General features: G+C 48.7%; 2 protein-coding genes across 2 annotated transcripts in view; both read left to right on the top strand.

Annotated features, from left to right (window-relative positions):
- The window catches only part of TSPAN32 (tetraspanin 32), a 31,306-nt gene extending 26,134 nt beyond the window's left edge, over window positions 1-5,172 (top strand). Inside the window, exons 7-8 of the mRNA XM_057372152.1 lie at window positions 17-100; window positions 2,277-5,172. Coding sequence (XP_057228135.1) covers window positions 17-100; window positions 2,277-2,372 — 180 coding nt within the window. The 3' untranslated portion in view covers window positions 2,373-5,172. The remainder of the gene's footprint in view (window positions 1-16; window positions 101-2,276) is intronic.
- Window positions 5,173-12,582: 7,410 nt separating this feature from the next.
- Window positions 12,583-19,787, top strand: part of CD81 (CD81 molecule) — a 31,377-nt gene continuing 24,172 nt past the window's right edge. The window contains exon 1 of the mRNA XM_057372151.1: window positions 12,583-12,731. Coding sequence (XP_057228134.1) covers window positions 12,666-12,731 — 66 coding nt within the window. The 5' untranslated portion in view covers window positions 12,583-12,665. The remainder of the gene's footprint in view (window positions 12,732-19,787) is intronic.

Below are 19,787 nucleotides of genomic sequence, written 5' to 3'. Positions count from 1 at the left end.
GTTTCTCTTCTCCCAGGACTGTCTGCAAGAGATCCAGGATTTTCTGAAGAAGCACATGGACTTTGTCTTCTCGCTCCTGGGCATCGCCATTGGCTTCACGGTAACAGTGTCTGCCCTTCCACATTTTGGCCCTGAAAGGCAGGATCCAGCGAGGAAAAAAATACCTAAATTAGCCCCCAGAAGCTAGGATTTGGGGTGATTTTGGAGGCTTGCAGCAGAGAAACAAGCAGTGGTGGGTTTCACCATGTAAAATAGGAAACGGTCAGGAGCCTGGCCAGGTTCATAGGTGGACGGGATTTCATGTAGGAATAGGTTGGCTGCATGGATTTTGTGCCMAAACAAGGCATGGCAGCTGGGAGTGGGGAGCAGGATGCAGCAGCAGTTGCATTTCATCTGSTCAGGCTTGCCTGCATGACTCCATCTGTAAGTGAGAGGTCGTGTCACCTCGCTGGGGGCTTGTGGATTATGCAGGAAACCAGCAGCAATGGTAGAAAAAGAGATGCAGTAAAACCTCCGTATTTTAGGAAACTTGCTGCCTCCTAGGTCAGCATGGGAAGTCACTTGTACAGCCAGAGCTGGAAGGTCTTGAAAGCTACTAAGGACCAGTAGTGGAGCTGGAGATCTGTGCAGAAAGGGAAGGTCTGATATTATTAAYGATCAGTAATGAACCTGATAAGGTTCATCTTGGGCAATGGGTGAGTAAATCACAGGCTCAAAAGGAACAGGCTGCAAAGCAGAGGGGAAGAGCACATTATCTGGGCTCCCAGGTTCCATCTTTGGAGTAATATGCAAAGGAGGGGTGAAATCATCTTTCAAGGATGGCTTGTGTAGCAAGGCTCTGCACTTAATTTGGTTCCTATTTGGGGGAGAAAGATAGTATTTAAAGAAAATATTAAATGCTACAAGAGAGCCATGTCTTTCAGTGGTGAGGGGGCTTGGGATCTGCATAGGGGCAGTCTCTCTGGAGCTGGAATAGGCCACTAATTAAAACCAATCTTCTTGTTTTGCCCACCCACTGCTTGTCAGAGGTGCATCACTGTAATTACCTGTATGCAAGGACTCTGCTTGTGTGGTGATGTACACCAGAAAAGAGCATGTGCCAGGAGACTCCTTTCTCCACCATGAAGGCTGGTTTGGTCTGCTTTGATCCCTCCATGCTGCTCCCCAGCTGGGATGACCTTTCTTGACTGAAAGAGTATTTGGAGATAGTTTTACTGCTGGTGTCCAGCTTGGCACAATTATGGATTAGAAGATTCTTCTCTGTCTAAATAAAACCCAGAGAACAAACACTTATGTATTTCAAACTGCTAGCAGTAATTTAGGAAAACCATCAGGCATTGCTGCGGAGCTATAAGTGCAAAGTCACGTGAATATTTGGTGTCACTTTCCAATTTTTTTCAGATATAGGGAGAATTTCACTGCAGCTATATTCAGATAAAAGCAGGAGCGTGCTTTTATAATACATACACTTTTTTCACAGCTTGATGCTATAGCCAGATAAGGCAGCTATCTTTGAAGCCTSTGCTAGAGGAAATCTCGCTGCATGATTCACTATTGTGATGGCAGGATGCAAGGGAAGCACGTAAAGAGGGCTATAGCTGCTCTGATGTCACTGTCCCTCGGCCAACAATGCACACACATCCTCAGATCAAGCTGCAAGCAAAGGCATTAGCCCATTAGGGCATACTTTAGGAACCAGCACATTGTTAAAGTCCTCATTATCCTTCCCACAGCCGCCTTACTTTGGGTATGTTGCCACTGTTAATTCTGATGCGTGATACACCAGGCAGAATATCACAATAGAGAGGAAGTACACTGTCCTCTGCTTTCATTACTGTTTGGGGTTGGTTTAGGTTTCTGTTTGTTTATATGTTTGTTTTCTTGGGGATTTTACTCCAAACAATATATGTGTGTTGTGTTTTTTTCTCCCTTTATCTGTATCGTTACAAAAGGCTATTATTATGAGAGATATGTTTGTTTGCATWGCACAGTGTTCTGTGGCAGGAACTGAAATGTGAATGTGCTAGTTTCATCTTATTTCTTGATATTTTTAGGGCCAGGTTTGAGCTGTGCCGTGCTAATTCCAGATGTTTTAACCACACGCTGTCTTTTATTTTCCTCCGTGTCAGAAATGGTGTTCACCACTTCACTGAAAACCAGCTCTCTTCAGAAAAATGTGACAACAGGCTATATTTATGACTGCTTATTTGCACAGATGGAGCATCATAATCAGTTACACACTTAATTGTATGTCTGTCTCATTTATTTCCATTTAGGTTTATGGGATGATCCTAACTTCATTCCTCTGGTTCTCCATCCACTTCAGCAGCAACCTGTACCGCAAAGGCAAATACATCCTGCAAGAGAGGTAGAAACCTGATGCTCGGGCATCCCTACCAGGCAGAGCCAGCTCTTGGCACAGGGAGATGTCTGAAGTCACCCCCAAAATCCCCTGGGAAGGTATTGTGTGGGGTCAGGTGGTGGGATGTGTGTCCCACATTTCCCTTTCCTGCATTGCCACTGGGCTCAGAGATGCAGATTCCTTCAACAGGAGAAGTATGGGCTGTGGCTCCACAAGAAGGACACAAAGAGCCCCTTATGACAAAATGGAGAGGAAAGGCCCAGCAAAACACAGCATTTAACCAAACTTCTCTCGCACCGTCATCCAAACAGTTCCCTGCGACCCCCAAAGATACAATATTTCCAGGAAGATGGCTTTGGATCACAGCCCAGGATCCATGTTGCGCTATCAGCAAATAAATGACACAAAGTGTGTCAGTGCCGATGGAAAATGTGCTCTCCCAGCCTGGACACATTCAATGATTAACTTTGGGCATGTTTCTGATCATGCTGGGGAACGTAGGCATCCAGTGGCTGTCAGCTGGTTCTCCCATTTTCAAACATTGCCAGATTTACAGAGCTTTTGATAGACATCAGGAAAAAAAGTCACAAGGGTAGTGACTGAGCTTTGAAACAACTGACCAGCAGAAGGACATATTCCTGTAAGTCCTCCTTGCTAATGCAATACAACTTTTTTTTTTTTTTTTTAATTCTTAAGATTTAGTCAGCCTCCTAGATCTTGATGCCACCCTGGTTTCACAGGGGCCTGTTAGGCTGAAACTCGAGCATTCTGTCCACTTCTGGACCCCTCAGTTTAGGAAGCACATTGAGATGCTTGAACAAGTCCAGAGAAGGGCAGGAAGGCTGGTGAGGGGTCTAGAACACAAGCCCTATGAAGAGTGTCAGCGGGACCTGGGGTTGTTTAGCCCAGAAAAAAAGCTCAGGGAAGACCTTATCTCTCTGCAACTTCCTGGAAGGAGGTTGTAGCCAGGTAGGGGTTAGTCTCTTCTCCCCAGCAACCRGTGACAGGAGGAGAGGATACAGTCTTCAGCTCTGCAAGGGGAAGTTTAGGCTAAACATTAGAGAAAAATTCTTTACAGAAGGAGTGGTTGAGCATTGGAATGGGCTGCCCAGGGAGGTGCCGGAGTCACTGTCCCTGGAGATGTTTAAAAAGAGATTGGATGTGTCACTCAGTGCCATGGTTTAGTTGATAAGGTAATGTTAAGTCATGGGTTGGACTTGATGATCTCCAAGGTCTTTTCCAACCCGGTTGATTGTGTGRTTCTGTGTTTATCTTTCCAACCCAGTTGATTGTGTGATTCTGTGTTTATCTGGCTTCACTGACCCACTGTGCTCTTGTGGTAAAAGGACTTTGATATTACACACACAACCAGGAGTTTAAATCTATAAGAGAACTGGACTGATCTCCGGCCAGGTCAAACAATACAATGTCCAACTCCACATCCTCTTTACATCACCTTATCAATAATAAACAGAATTTGTAAAAGGCTGTCAGTCTAGCTGGCACACTCCCTGGCATGCTTTGCCCTTGTGGCGAGGAGGCAGAAATGCTTCTGAGCTGAAACCCATCATTGCAATGGGTGTAGCACCTGCTGTATATTATACAGTAGTGTGAAATGAAGTTGAACCAGCTTTCACTTCTCATAGTGGCTTTTAGGCATGAAAAACAGTAAATATCAATTGTTACTGAGATAAACATGGCAACCTCTGTGTTGATGTTCAGGACAGGTCCTGGCCCTCAGGCAGGTGCTGCTGCACATACAAGAACAGCAGTACAGCCTACAGCACCTGGTTGGCATTTTAACATGGGCTACAAATACCTTTCACTGGAAAGAGTTGTGTTGTGGAGGGCTGGGGTAGGGCTGTCACTTCTCATTCCACTCCCTTGGAACCAGCAGAGCTTCACTGCTGACTTCACTGGAAGCAGGATGAAGTTCAMACTTGCCCAGTCTAATACACAAGCTACCTCCTGGCAGTCACCAACACACTTCAGTCTGGCAGGGATTTGGTTGTGACGTGCACTTCCCAGCATACACACTTTCTAGTGGGGAAATATTCACTTACGTGTATATGTATTATCACATATATTGATCTCTGGAAAGAGACAATCTCCCTTGTGAGCTCCAGCTGCTACTGTCAGGCCACTGCTATTGTTCTTCCTCAGGCCAGCTGGCAGCTCGTGTGACTCATGGTTGCTTCAATAAAGATGAATTTCTTGCAAAAGGCCATCATTCCTCCTCCTTTTTGTGCTGTGCATGAAGCTGCCTGCATTGCTTGGGGATTTGCTTCGGGGGGACACTCAGTAATTCTTTCAGTGCTGGGAAGAGATTTTCCCCAGGCAGCTGGTGCTTGCCTGTCCCAGCAGTGGGCAGGAGGGAGAGGATGGCATTGGTCCTTTGAAGGARAAGGAGAAGCTCCTCAGCCTTGCCCTAGCCTCAGCCAGCTGATGGGACAGCAGGCGGGTACCTCTCAAGGAGTGGTACAAGCAGAAGCAGGGGAAATGCTTAAGGATGTGTTTAAGCTGTAAAGACCAGAGTATTCATATGAAAGAAATCTCCATGGTTTCATTTTTTTAAGGATTAACTAATCAGGTCTTGTCCACTGCTGTGCATAGGCTGGTTAACTGCTGATAATCTGCCATATCAAAATCCATTGTAGACAAACAAAGTGGCGGAGTCAATGTCATCAGTGTGGGTTACTGYTCAAGCCTCATCAAAGGGTACAATGCTCTGTTAAAGCAACACCACAGGACTGCTCAAGCTTTAGGTGCTCCACTTTACTAGTGGTCAGTTTTTAATATAAAGGCAAAGTTACGGACAGGAGTAGCACATATATGATGAATTTATCTGCTTTTCTGCTCCTGAAAATCACAACAGGATTCCATCCACAGGGTAGCAGGAGCCCCTGCTGTTACACAGAACACAAACTCTGGGAGAACAGTGTGTCCAGCCACTGGCTGTCTTGTGAGCTTTATTCCCATTTCACTGGCTGCTGGAGTTCCCCTGCAAGGAGCAGCACCTTCAATGAGGAGGTGACAGAGCCATGCCCAGCTGGATATGCTCTTCTTCCAGAGCTTGTGTCGTGTRTAGCAGCAGGGGCTCCTGCTGCTCTGTGATAGCATCCTGCTGTGATTTTCAGGAGCAGAAAAGCAGATACCTTCAGCTCCTTGATTTTTAGAAACCCATGACAGAAATGTGCAGTGTTAACATTTTGTTCACAGTTGTAGAAGTGGCAGCACCAAGGGACAGCTGGATGAAACCTGCGGGGTGGGTGAGTGTTAAACAGTGTTTTTACACCTCTGCCAACAGAAAACCCCTGTCCTGCAGTGACTGTTCTTGCACTTACTAGTCCCTAATTTTCTGCTGTCTAAGGGCAAATTACAGCTCTTGTGTGACCAGAGCAAAACTCCAGGAATTTATTGATAAATGGTGCCAAGATTTATGTGGTGTTGAGAAGARCAAGAGAGAGGTTTTGTAGGGAGAAGAGCATGGAGCTGAACATTGGGAATGCAAGCCAACAGCCAAAGTAGGAAACACCTGCAGACCACTGAGCCTTCCTGGGGCTTGCTCTAGAGGAAGCTGTTTGTTATAAGCATGTCAACACTCACACTGCTAGGAAAGAAATCCTATTTATGTAGGCATACAGAGGAGAAAAAAAAAAGGGATTTACAGACTGAAGGTGCAAAGCTGAATATTTAATTGTGAATTGACTCCAAGTAATTGTCAATTAAGTTACGGCAATTATCAGTTATTTCCACTAAGGTCATCTGGGCATTTGCAGTTTGGCCTCTCTCTGAACATGTATTAGCTTGTGCTCATGAGTTACCTTTTTCTTTTTACTAGACAGYCCCCCCAGCTCTATCTGAGGCCACAGGAAGAAAGAGCAATCTAAGGCCAGATGCACYGGCCTGTGTGGCCATCTCTAAACCTTTGGGGCTACCCATAAACCTGTGGGGCTGGGGAGCATCAGCCCATGGCTGCAGCAAGAAGCCTTTTGTGCTGCTCTCCACCCTTCATGCACTGCTCAGGTACTGCTCTGCCAACAGGAACATTAAATTCCCTTGAGGCCCGACATGGGGCTCACCATGTACTCGTGGCTGGACTGACCACAGCTTGTTTATGAGCCAGAGGAGCTCTCCCAGTGCCCGCTCTGACAGCAGTGGATGATGCTCAGAGCACTTGTGGAAAGCACGGGTTAAATAGTACAGTAACTCTCTACAGGGATTTATTTGGTGGTGAGGAGAGTGAGAATCTTTCAGCCTCGTGGTGTGCTGTCTTGACTCCAAACTGGTTTGCTATTTCCTGCCCTTTTGACCGTGTGTTTGCGAGCTCCCACTGTCCTTGAAATACAACTTCCTTGTGTAACAGCCCCTTCACTATGCAGCTTGGATTCATGCCTGCAGTATGCTCCTAGAGAAGACACTGCTGAGCAAGTCCTTCCAAAGCCTTAGAAGCTGGAAGATTTGGGTGGATCCTTGCAGTGCTGGGATGGTAAGRAAGCCATCTCCCGCCAAGGTAAAGCTGTGTTTATGAGCTGCAGACACACAAAATATTTTTAGAAGTAATAGTTGATAGATATGTGTTTTTCTAACCAGGTGCAGAAGCAATGTATTTGCAAAAGCAGCTGGCTATGATTCTCCTCTGGAAATGCAGCCAGAGGTGGAAGGTGCCCCACACGGATCTCTACCAGCACAGCTGGAAGCAGGTAAGGTCAGAAGCTGCTCTGAATACACAGTTGGATCACACATGTCCTACTACTTCATATGAAGTGTCATTGCAGCTCTCTCTGTTAGTGCAATGCTATTGGGATGAAAAGTTATTTATTTCTTAACTGTGTAATTCCTCTTCTGACACAATGTGCAACTGGCAGCAAGAATCAAACCTGTCCACTGAGAGATGTAACCATGTGTGGGACAGTGAGGAAGAGCACGAGAGTGAAGAGGGAGAGCTCTGGAGAAGTCTTGAAGGCTGTTTTGGAAAACCATAGGCCTTGTGTGTTTTGCAGCTTTTGGCAGARCTGCCAAACCCATGACTGATTGCAGGCCCGCTGGTGAAGCCACTCCTCTCCCCACCACGCCATCCCGCTCACCCCCAGCACAAAGCTACTGTCATCACCTGGCATTTTGGGGGTCCATCAAACAGATTTATACCTGGAGGCAAACTGCCTATCCACCCCTGCCAGGAGGGTCAAGGGGAAAAAGCCCCACCTCTTTATCTGGAAGGGGTACATGGTGGTTGTTCAGCTTGTGAGGAAGTAGCACATCTTGGGAGAAATAATTTCAGATGAGTCTGGAGGTGCCCACCAACAGCTAAAGCCCTGCTGTCTTCTAGTTGCTGTTCCAGCAAGCAAAAAGGAAAGGTTCTTCCCAGATTTTTTGCCAGGAAGATGCATATCCCTCATTGCTCTCCCTGGAGTCGCTGGCAGTCAGCTAGCTGTGTTGTTTATATTATCCCAAGACAGAATCCCCCATCTCTCCTCAGCTTCCCTCAGTGCTATTGTTTAACCCCTGCGTGCAGCAGCTTAATCACGGACGTGCTCTGTCTCTTTTTAGCCCTGTTACATCAGCAATAAACTATTCCAGTCTTTATTCACCTACTAATGAATTATACATTGATTATACAAGAAGAGCTCTCTGCATTGATGGGCTGGGCTCTTGCTCTCCCACATGGCACCTCCCAAAGCACAGCTCAGCCCAGCTGTGGCTCAGCCCTCTCTGCTGCCCTGAGAAAAATGCATGTTCACTTTCTGGGCTCTCGAGCTGAGAAGAGAGAGCGTCTGCGTGGATGGCAAACCCGCTCGGGTTTTCACTCCCTCGGCTGTGGCTCCAGCAAGGAGCTGATGCTGTGTTCTCCCCCCGCCCCGCTTATATAACCTGACCTATCACCATAGATACACTGATATAAATATTTAAAGATGGCAGAGAGACAGACCAGGCAGATGGGAACCATTTGTTGAGTTTATTAGAAACAGAAACTTCAGGCACAGCCACAGGTCTCTGCTTGCTGCATCCCTCTCGCCTGAGGCTGCAAGGCAAGTGCACACCCCCAGACTGCCACAGTGCTTTGGCTCAACTTGCAGAGATGAGCATGGGGATTTTTGGATAAGCAGGCACCAGCCACTCCTRCTGGGGCACTGAAGAGTTATCCTGAAAATGCTCCCTTAGATATGGGGATGAGATTCCTCATATTGTTTCTTTTCTGCTCAAAAAGAAGGCGCTGATGGCTTGCCAGGTTTCTCCTGAAGTGATGGAGGTCCACCTTCCCATTGCCATAGGCYAGTACATCCACTGCAGATTGCCCTTGCTCAAGTCCCTTCCTTGGAAAAACAGCATTGTGGGTGTTGGCTGCCTAGGAAGTTACCCCTGTGCACTCTGGGACTATGAGCCTCCCACAGGATGAATTTCTGAGTTTCTTATCATGCATCTCCAAAATGTCATATTTAAAGGTCTTTGGTGATGCTGCTGTTGTTTTGTTTTTTACCGCTACAGGTAAATCGGAAATTCAGACTATTTCTGTTGTATTCTGCAATRAAAATAAGTAGTGGTTAAAAGCTAACTAGGATCTCACCAGCAAGATGATCTGCATTTTATTCCCGTGGTTTATCCATCAGTTTTGTGCTGGCAGAGGAGGGAAGACAGATTGCCATGAAAGCCCAAGCCATGCAGCCAGAATACCACATCAGCAGCCATTCTGTTGTCCCCAGTGGATGAGGGATTCCCATCTGCTCTTCYGAATCTCCTGGAGACACTGGTCAGTAGGTGTTTAGAGCCTGCCTTGATGGTAGTCATTTCACATCCTGGCCGCTGGCTCTTCAGGCCCCTGTAAGAGGTGAGGAGGATGTGTGTCTGTCCTCTCCCCTCCTCCCCCTCCCTTGCTTTTTGTAAAACAAAGGCAGTTTAAGGTGAAGCTGCTGGAAGGCAGGTGGGCATCTTTCTGGGATAAGCATGCTCAAAGTCTCAGGGGCTGGGTTTGCCGGTCCTGCTAAACTCGGACAGAGAGGCAGCATCTGCTCTAACGKACCCTGGTGAGTCATACCCAAAACCCACAAGCAAAAACACTGACTTTTATAAACAGATTCACAAAAAAACCCTAACAACCCAAGCTCAACAGACAGAAAAAAACACTGCAAGCACCTCTGCTCTTGGCTGCTTGAAAACATTTTTGGAGTTTATTTTTTCTCTTTGAGTGATGAAAGGCTGGGGGGCAGGTAGCTTTCTCACAGCCCTGCCTGCAGCTGGCTGCTCTGTGAAGGAGTGCATGCCCTGAGCACTCAAACCAGCTTTTCCTCCTGAAGAGGGAAGTCATCAGCCCTATTCATATCACTCACACTCGATACTGGCATGTGACACTCAGACATGAACTGAATTTTTGCAAATTAGCTTTACTTATTTATAAAGAGCTGGTAAAGCCATTGAGAGCCTTGGGAAGGCAGTTGTGGTACTTTGYGGGCTGTACAGCATGTCATGCAGTGGGACAAATGAGTATGAAACATGAGAAATGAGTATACAACACCTGAAATCACATGTGATCCTGGGAAACAGTATACGTTATCTTGTCACTGTGCTATAATGATGAGTTTTTTATTCCTGTACCTAAAGGACGAAGTTTTCAAATGTCCCCAGCTGAGCTGCCTAAAATAACAACAACAGAAAAAAAAGACAAAGCTTGAAATCCTTTTGCACTTCCAGCTTTTGGAGAAGACCAGATGGCCAGTTTAAACCCTGGAGGCTTGAGGCTACTAAAGTTAACTGGGAGCTTCTTGATGTAGGAAACAGTGGGACTGCACCCCTGCTCCCCCTGCCAGGGCCACAGCTGTCCCTGAGCAACACGTGCTCCAACAGAACCTGAAGGAAGGTCCCAGCAACAGGACTGTGTTGGTTCCAAACCAAATTGTTGCCTGATACAATTTTTGGAGGGTACAAAAATGTTTATTTCTTGTTCTCCGCTTTCCTTCACTCCTCACCACAGGAGGAAAAATGGCAGAGAGCAAGAAAAGAAAAACAACAKTGTGGGGAAAAAAACAACACAAAAAATAGCAATCCTGAGTTCCCTGGCAGCAGTTTCAATAGCAACCTTKTGGCAGTAATTGCAGCTGGGGTTGCCTGCTCTCCAGTGTAGAAAAGTTGATTTGAGAGTCATTTTCCTTCATAGGCAGTGGGGTTGCTGCTGTTGAAGGCCTTACTGCAGGTGGTTCCTTCCTCTTCCACGCAGACTCTCCATGCAGCACCTCAGAGAGTTTTTCTGGGTACAGCTGCCTAAATGCACAAGAGGCTTCCTGGTTTGTAGTCTCCTGTCTTCAACCTCTACTCTTTTTTTTTTTTCTTTTTTTTGGTGGGATTTATTTTTGTTTTACTATTTATAGCAGTAAAGAATGGAGGTGCAGAAGAAAAGATGTGGGACGCTGTGATGTGGCAAGTGAGCAGATTTGGGATGCTGCTATTATCACTTGGATTGATGAGCCAGAGCCACCCAGGATTACAGCTATTGCTGTAACCAGATGGGTCATGCTGATAATTCAGGACAGCAGTTACATGCATAAATAGCCTGGTGAACGTCCGGCTTTGTTGGTAAGTCTGGATGAGTGAATGTGGCTTAGAGACAAAGGGGTTATGAATCCATGGCAAGCCCATAATTGGGGACGTACTCAGCATAAGTAATTAGGGAATGGGGCCATCATCTATTCATTCCWGGTCCCTGCCACCATGCAGTGCATGGGCTGTCACTGAGGGGAAAGGACAGTCTCCATCAACATGAAAAGGCCCTGGACCAACTCATCCCTGAGGGCAATGGGTTGATTTTTGAGGAAGTTGATTTGTTTTCAACATATGAGTGTGGGAAATGTGTGTTCACTAACAGCTCATTGCTGACTACAGGATGCATGGCTGGGAAGACTYTGTTAGTGTGAAAATACTTGGCTCAGAAGCTGCTCCCTGAAATCCTTCACTGCAGGGAAGTGCCCAGGCAGGARGAGGGCAGGTGTCCATGCACGACGCTGCTGGTGGGTGCCAGGTTTCATATTTAGCATGGAGAGGTGCCGACCTTGGCTGGAGCAGCTCACTGATGCCTTTTCCAGGCATCCTCTTGTGCTCTGGTTGTGTGTCTTACTACCSAGCCCCTGGAGAAGTGAATGAGCTTCCTGGAAGCATGACATGGGGTGAGAACAATTTATATTTCTAGGAATGAGCAAGTGGGCCAAAGTGGGTTTCAGCCAAAAGCTTGGGAAATTTCATCGTGCTTCTACTGCGCAGCTTTGGGAGGGGAGGGGGTTAACTAAAATTCCCAAGCCAGTTGATATCTGTGACCCAAATCTCTTTGGTGGGCAAAGAGCCCTGAAGCCCTCCTGATGCTCTTATTACCCAGTAACCAAGGGAAAACATCCAGGGTGGTTCTACTGAACTGGATGCAATTGCTTGCAGTACTGAAGCCACAAGCTCAGACAAGAATTATTCAGCGGAGCAKATTTAGAGATAAAATTGGAAGGGGAAATGAGGAAACGCTTCTCTGAATTTCAGACTGAGAGTTTTAATGCAAAAATCCTTTGCTCTTTTTTTTTGAGGGAGTGGGATTCCCTCATCAATGCACTCTCATCTCTTGCACCCTGCACCTATTCACAGCGGCTTCTCCCTGCATCCCAGGCTGCCTGGTGATGTTTAGAAGGTGGCAGTGAGTTTTAAGGGATGGTGGTCAGGTTTGGGAGATGGTGTTCCTACAACCCCAACACCTGCCCCCGTGGCTGCCACTTGTGCGTAGGAACCTTTGCTGTGCCCCTGAAGGGCAAGGAAACCAAAGAAAAACAAATAAGAACACATATAAAAAAAAAGCAAGAAGGAAAAATGGGGGAGGCGGAAAGAGATGAGGAAAAAAATGGGTGAGCATAAAAGAAAGAAGGGAAAAAAGAAAAAGGGAGGGAAAAAAGAAAACAGAAGAGGAAGAAAAGGAAAAAAGGAGAAGAGTAAAAATGAAATAAGGGGGGAAAGGCAGGAAAGAGAAAATTCAAAAGAGAAAGAAAAAAGGAAAACTGGGTAAGAAAAACGAAAAAAAAAAAGAAAAGGGAAAAGAAAAGGAAAAAAAAAAAGGAAAAGAACAGGCAGCCTCCAGTTTCGGGAAGGTAACGGAGCTGCATGTGTCAATCCCCCGTGCCGGGGGCGGTGGGGCGTGTCCAGGGGCGTGTCCGGGGCGTGTCCGGGGCGTGTCCGAGAGGCGTTTCCGGGGCGGGGCGCGGGGGGCGGCAGCGGGGCGGGTTTTGTGCGCCGCCGCCACCGCCCCAACCCAGGCAGGCAGCAGAGATTTGGGAGAGCCGTCGCCATGGGAGTGGAAGGCTGCACCAAGTGCATCAAATACCTCCTTTTCGTCTTCAACTTCATCTTCTGGGTGAGCATARGGGTGGCGGGGAGGGGGCGCTGAGGCCCCCAGTTTTTAAATAAGGGGGAGTGCAATATGGCTCGTCCGCCTGTGCCTGGGTTTAGCCTCCTTCTTGCCCCCCAGCATTGAGGCTTGCTGTCTGGGATGTGCCTTAGGGGCTGCTTCTTTTTTTCTTATTTATATTTTTTTTTTTCTGGGGGGGTGGGGGGTGGTTGTTGTTGTTTTCCGCGGGCGGAGGGGCTGGTTATCCTTTGCTCTTTTATTTTAACGCGTGCATATGTATGTAATTGTACATGCATGTCTATTTATGTCTGTTTTTAAATAGGTACGTAGAGGGGGAGGTAGAATCGTAGGACGGTTTGAGGTTGGAGAAGACCTTTAAGATGCTTGCGTCCAGCTGCTGCAGATGTTTCTAGGCGCCTTTCGGAGCGGAAGGGCGGGGGGCAGAGCCGGGGGGTGCTCCCGCAGTCCCTCTTGCTGTGGGTCTGCGCTGGGGAAAGCGGCGCTCCCAGGCTGGGAGGGATGCAGAGATGCTGCCAGGAGGAGGGAGGGAAGGAGGGAGGGAGAGGAGGCGCCGGCCCTGGCGCCCGCCGCAGAGGAGGGGGCGTTGGGCAAACACGGGCGATTCGGGGCTGCTGCGCCCCCCGCCCCGCRGCTGGGGCACAGCCGGGACCCGGCCGCCCTGGCCCCGCAACGGGGACGCTGCCCCCGCCGCCCTGCAAGTTATTTTAGGATGCAAATTCTGTCCAGGCTGGAGAGGAGGCTGCCTTTCCTGAGAAACTTTCTTGTGAAATAATCCATCCAGACATGCGGCTAATTTAGTAAAAAGCGGCGTATCCCGGTTTCCCTGCAAACCAGGTTTGTCCCGGTTAGAAACAGCCTCCGGCAGTGCGAGGTTGGCTGGCAAGAGACGCTCTCTCCCTGCTCCTGCGCCCGGGGGCAACGAGATATCCCCGAGCAGGCTGCTGGTTTCGTGTTTTAAATCGGCAGGTTTCCATTCCACGGAATTCTTTTCTGTCTTGGAAGTGAGTCCAGCCCCACCCTGCCAGGCGAGGCACTTCTTGAATGCCCCTTGTCCCATACCCTTTTTCCCTTGTCTGACACCCCCCTCTGTTGTCGAGGATTTGGGGTTTTTTTCCTCARTGCTTGCTTACAGCTGCAAATGTCGCAAGTTGGGCTGGAGCGGTGGGAAGGGGACCGATGCCTTCCAGAACAAGCCCTGCCTTGGCATCTGGAGTTGTACTGCCTGGGTGGAGACTCTGCCTGCTGACTCCTCTTTCGGGAGGTCCCTATCTCTGGGAGATGTGGGACTTTTCCAAATGAGTGCTCATTTCAGGCCTCTTGCCTTGTTTCTGGGTATAAGGTGGAGCAAAGGGGAGATGATAAGCTCTGACGACAACGGTGTTAATTGATACCTGATGTGTTGCCAGCTGCGTGAATGTGGGACAGTTCTGGGTTGTTTTTTTTAACCTTTTCTTTCACTCTTAAAATGGCAGGATGCAGGCRAGTAGGGTTGTCTGTGAAGTGTTGCTCCTTCCCAGTTATGCTTATCTCAGGGTTTTTTCTTCCCTTCTGGTACCGATTTCCTGCCTTTATTGTCGAAGAAGCTGCCGGCTGTGCATGTGAGGGAGGAAGGGTCTCCTGGGTGGCAGGAAGGATGCTATGGACTCTGCACAGCCGCCACTCCTCAGCAGGATCAGTTGCTCACCTCAAAGCCTTGCAAAAGAGCTGGTCTTTTATAAATGGGCATTTGGCTTCCAAGAGGAATAGCCAGTCTATAATTTCCCCGTTATGACTTCTGGTGCTTTGCCCTGCCCCTTTGGAGGGTGCTGCCTGCGAGTGCTGGGGGTAGATGCTTCAGTTCCTCCAAGGAGGGGTACATGTGAGCTGGGACCCACTGGCTCCCCAAAACATCTTCCAGTGCTGAACTTGCCAGTGGTCGGTCCCCTCACACCATCTCCTGTGCAGATTGGGGGCCTGGACTTCATTCGAATTAACAATGCTTTCTGTGAGGCTGGCCAGCTGAATGGTGGTTGAATACCAGACCTCGGGGCTTTCAAACCCTTTTGTGTTGTTTGTTTAAACTAGTAGTTGAGGGGAATTTTTAGGTTTACCACAAAGGCCGGTTAGCCGCCCACCTTGAAGGCCCAGGTGGGGAGGGATACCATGTTTAAAGACAGAATGTGGTGCTGAGCTGGCTGTTTCGGGACATCATCTCTAACCACAGAGAGGTGTGAGACAGGGCACCTGCAGCCYTTTAGTCCTGCCAGCTGGTTAATATGCAAGGGCTGATGGGCTCCTCGTGCTTATTTGCTTATGATTTGCCTTGTGTACAGCTGATGTTGGGTTCTATTGATGAGAACGAGCCAGAGGCAGAGCCCAAAGTTTGGCAGGCACCATGTTGTGCTGCACAGGAGCTTGTTCTGGTGCCCAAGAGAAAGAAAGGAAGCAATTCTCAGCCTTAGTTAGTCTGATAACTTTTTTTATGTAGCCCTGCTATCCTGCTGGAGTGTAAATAAACTGACACCCCTCTGGCTTCTTCCCCCTGGCTTCCCCTGGCAGCACAGGGGGAATTTCACAAAGCTGCTGTGGTGAAAAAGCAAAGGGAACGGGTGACCCTGCTGCTAGCTCCTCGTTCATTGTACCTGAGATGTTTCAGTTTGATTTGATTTTTTGGGATCGTTTTTCGTTTTTGCACGCATTTTTGAAAAGATGCAAGATTGTGCTTGGTCTGCATGGACCACATGTACAAACAGGTGCCTGTCCCAGGAGAGGGGGTTCCCACGTGTTTCACAGTGGCATCCATCTACTGGAGCAGTTGAGGAAGGCCATGGYCAACACCTGGGGGCTTCACCTGGTAGCAAAACACAGGACTGGAAAGACAAARGCTTTTCTGTGCTGTCCCGTTGTCCTGAAACCTTGGGGTGACTGGTGGTGAGCCTGTGAGAAGGAGCAGTAGCTGTAGCTGTTACTGGGCAGTTGGGCTGGAGTGATRGGCAGCTCTGAGCAGGGTGGGCTGGACATGTGGCCCGTGGAGCTGCTTCTCCATCCCATCCCTAGAAGATGGCTGGACTTCRACTGCTCTCCTGAATGATCCAATTSCRATAGCWGAGCTCAGTGCATGGGGCTGAACTGACCACCGCTGCAAAGAGTCCCTGGGGAGGCCAAAGGAAGCCAGTGAGCTATTTTAAAATATAATTAAACATAACCAAGGAGGAATTGACTTGCTTGGAGAAGGATTGCTCAAGCTTATTAGCTAATACAGCTCATGGCAGCCTTCCAGGTTGTGAGCACCACTGGCTGCCCTACCAGAGAGGTGTCTAATTAAAAGGATGAGCTTGCTCCTAATGCCGTTTTCCAGGCACTGTGTAACTCTTCCATGTGTTGAGGGGATGTAGTACAGTCTGGGTGCAAAGGGAGGGAGGAGCAGAGGGAAGGTGGAAGTGAGAGTCTGTCTCGACAGGGGTGATTGAAAGGGACAAGGAGCTGTGTGTTTTCTTGTGCAACACAGGAAGGTCTGTTAACTGTTCTTGGAGCCCACAAAGCCTGCACAGAGACACTTGAGGTGACAGTGTGTGGAGGTGACAGCTCTCTGGTTGTCCCATGGTAGCACTTTTGCTGAGTGCCACATCACCCTCCCATTGTGGCGAGGAGGTGGCTGTGTACTACTGCTTATGGGGTTAAATGAAGAATGGAACATCTCTTGGTTTCTGTAGCTCTGAAACACGGGTTTGAAATAACTCTGAACTAACAGAGTAGTTTGCATCTTGTTCTGGGTGCAGGCTTAGGCTGAGCACTGCTGCAGTGCTACTGGTGGTAGTGCCTGGCTGGGTCAGGTTTCCCTGGGAATTGCAGAGAGGGTTGCAAGCAGCAAGGACCTGATGCTGGCCCAGCACCATCTTCCACAGGTTTCGAGTTTGTTATCCCGGGACGATTGGGCAAGTGTATTTCCATGTGTGCTTGACTCTGCAGCTACTTAATACCTGTCTTTGAAGGGTGGGGGAGAGGTTTCCTTAGCAGGCTCAGTACCTAGACTCAAGTTTTCTTGCTGATRGCTCTCTGGGATGTGTTTTAGGGCTCTCTGTCAAGTGAACACAGTGTACCATCATCTACAGAACCTCTCCCGATGTCTCTGTGTGCAGAAGGTTTTTTGAAGAGATGGGTGTCCTGCCCTGTGGGGGTACCCGATTTCATTTAGTGGGCTGGGCTGCAGCGAAAGGAGGGAGCGCTGCCGGCTGGAAAGGGGATTGCTCTGTTTTCCTGAGGATATTCTCCTGTCAGCCACCATAATGCTTATCTTCTGCAAGAGCATTAACATTGAGAAAAGCTTTGATCCTGCGCTGTGGAAGTGCCTTTCACTGTACTGTTAAGAAAGAAAAGCAGTTGTATTACCATTGTAGTTAAACGTAGCTTACATATGGGGCTAAATTAATTTTAAAGTGATATCTCAAATTGTTTTCCTCTCTGCTGAGAGCAGTTAAACCTTGGAAAGTGCTACTTCTCTGCGAGCACGATGCTCCCTGTTGTAGGACCCCACTCCTGGATTTTGGTGCCGGATTCCCTTTCTCCTCCCATCCATCAAGCTTTATTTGGCCTCTGGCATGCAGCTTGTCTGGGAGTGTTCCTCTGGAGCTTGTTTTGAAAAGCTCTGCAGTGTTGTGGGGCTGGTAACTATAGGCACCAGTGGAGAATTTCGCTCTGGCTGGCAGCTCTATTAATAGCYGCTGCTGGAAGGTGTGCTGCTGGGAGCGGAGCATGGGCTGCAGGCTGTTCTGCCTGCAGGGCACGGTGCTCTTCCCAAATGCCTTTTCTGCAATTCCTGAGCAGGCCTTGCCTGCAGACTTTCACCCTGTCCTTTGGTGGCTGTGGAAGGCAGCAGAAGGACCTCGCCTGTGCTCTCTCAGAGTCCTGTCTGCCGCTCCTGCCTGTGCCAAGATAAGCCTTTGCGTTGTGCAGCTGTCAGTGTACAGCTGTGTGTCTGATTGAAGTCACTTCCCCTGTTTACACCTTTCCAAGGCGCTCCAGGGTGTCCCACAGTCTGCCTCAACAAGCAGCATAGTGGTGATCTCTAGAGCTTCTCACCTTAGAATTTCAAGTGACTTTTTTGTGTGGAGACTTGACATTGTAACATGGAGATGGTGGCAGCATTGAGCCCAAGTTCCCAGGGTCCTGGGCCGCCATTCAGGTGTCAGCCATTTGCTACACCCCATGCCTTTCAGTAGTTCCATGAGGTGCTGCTGTTGGAGTAGAAAATAAATTCATTTTTTGTTTTCCCAGAGGAGGGGTGCAGGCTGTGGGAAGGCTCCGTGCCCCCCTCTTGCCCTTCTCAGTCTGGTAGTGCAGAACCTGTAAGGTGCTAGTGTGGATCTTGCAAGGACTTCCAAAGGTGATTTCTTTCCATCAAGTTATGAGTCTCTGTCTCCTCGCTTTTTCCCCACTTGTGCTGAGTGCAGCAACACAATGATGTTTCACTGTKCATATTGGAGAGTATGATACCTGCTGCTTCACCTGGAGACCCATAAATGACCTGGGAGCAAAGCATTCAACCCCTAGTTAGAGTTTGTTCCTGCCAGATCAGGAGCTTCTTGAATGGAAAGATACTTCAATCTTGGTGAGTTGCTTTGTTTTTCTGCATCCTGGTTCCCCACACCTGAAAGGAGGAGGATTCTTTGTTATTCCATCTCAGCTGCTTTGCAGGTTGTGTGAGAGGTGCCCTGGGGAGCCCTGGCTGGGCTTCTCGGGTGGGGTCTGGCTGCTGCCCTCACAAAAGGATCTGCTTCCCAGAGAAACTGCAAACCTCTACAGCATGAAAACCTRTTAAAAATCTCCAGTCATCTGCCTTAATCATAAACCAGCTAAAACTCATTAAGCCTTCTTGGCAGCATCCTGCTTCTTGTAAGTAACTGTGGTATTTCCCAGGCATCGTGGCGTGAGCTCTGCCAGCAGCATTTTTGCAGCAGGGCGAGAGCCTCTCCTGGCCYGTGGCTCCCACAGGTTGGGAAGCACGGCCTGGAAGCAGGGCCAGCCATGGCTGTGGAAAGTGGCACTTCTAAAATACAGCATCATGAAACTGCTGGCAACTCCACTTCCCTCCTTCGCTGACTTGAGCCACAGGATGTCTGTCTGCTTTGCTTTGGCATGCCTSGCGAGCTGCCCTATAGCCAGGAATTCTTCCTTCTCCTCCTCCCTTCCAGGAAACCTATTTCAGAGACGGGTGGAGGGAAGGGAACAGGAGGAAAAGGGCTGGGGGCAGCGGAAGGGACCGGGGAGGTGATGCACATCCTGGCATATGTGAGTTTCAGGGAACAGCAGGTTAAGGTGGAGACAGCTCAGAACTGGGGTCCACCACATTAAAGGGGAAGGGGGCCATTCCTCACACCCCTAATTCATAATAATTTCTTATGGAGAGGGGGAGTGACTAAGCTGTGAAAGATGGGTTTGTTCCGTTGTCCCACAGCTGGATCTGGAAATTTTAGGGTAAACAGCATGTTAGCTGGTGAAGYTCAGTCCAGGAAAGATCCTCACTACATGCATGGTGGATTGGGCAGCAAACCAGGATTTCATGCCTGCCTTCATGGTGTTCCTCATCCAGTGATAGCTCCTCACATGGGGCACCTCCTGGGTATGGGGCCTGCCTTTTCCCTCCCCTGGGCAGAATTCGATGGGGCCCTTCCTCCACTGTGTCAACCAGGAGCAGCATTCCTGAAAAAGCAAGCCTTGGGCAGGCAGGATCCAGCTGGAAAACTCTAGCTGTCTGTGGAAGAAGCAATAAATCTCTGGGAGCTGGAAAATAGCAGTAAAGAGGAAACATTGCAGCCTGCAACACCACCTCAGCTGTGCCGAGAAGCTGCTCAGGGCGTGAGCTCTGGGGCCAGCCCCATCCTGRGGAACACCAGTGGTGTGCCATGGTGCTGCCAGGAGAACAGCAGGCTGGGCAGGTCAGCTTTTGGGAAGCAGGTCAAAGTCCAACACACTGCTGGCGTTGCAGCTTTTAGATTATTGCTTTTGTTAAAGCAGTCCCCGAAGTTTAAATGGAAAGTTGTGTTGGGCACTTGTAGCGTATTG

Source organism: Malurus melanocephalus, unplaced genomic scaffold, assembly GCF_030028575.1.
Source record: "Malurus melanocephalus ecotype Western Australia unplaced genomic scaffold, MMel_1.1 scaffold_165, whole genome shotgun sequence".
In the NCBI taxonomy this organism is placed as follows: Eukaryota; Metazoa; Chordata; class Aves; order Passeriformes; family Maluridae; genus Malurus; species Malurus melanocephalus.
This window is presented reverse-complemented; position numbering and strand designations above follow the sequence as displayed.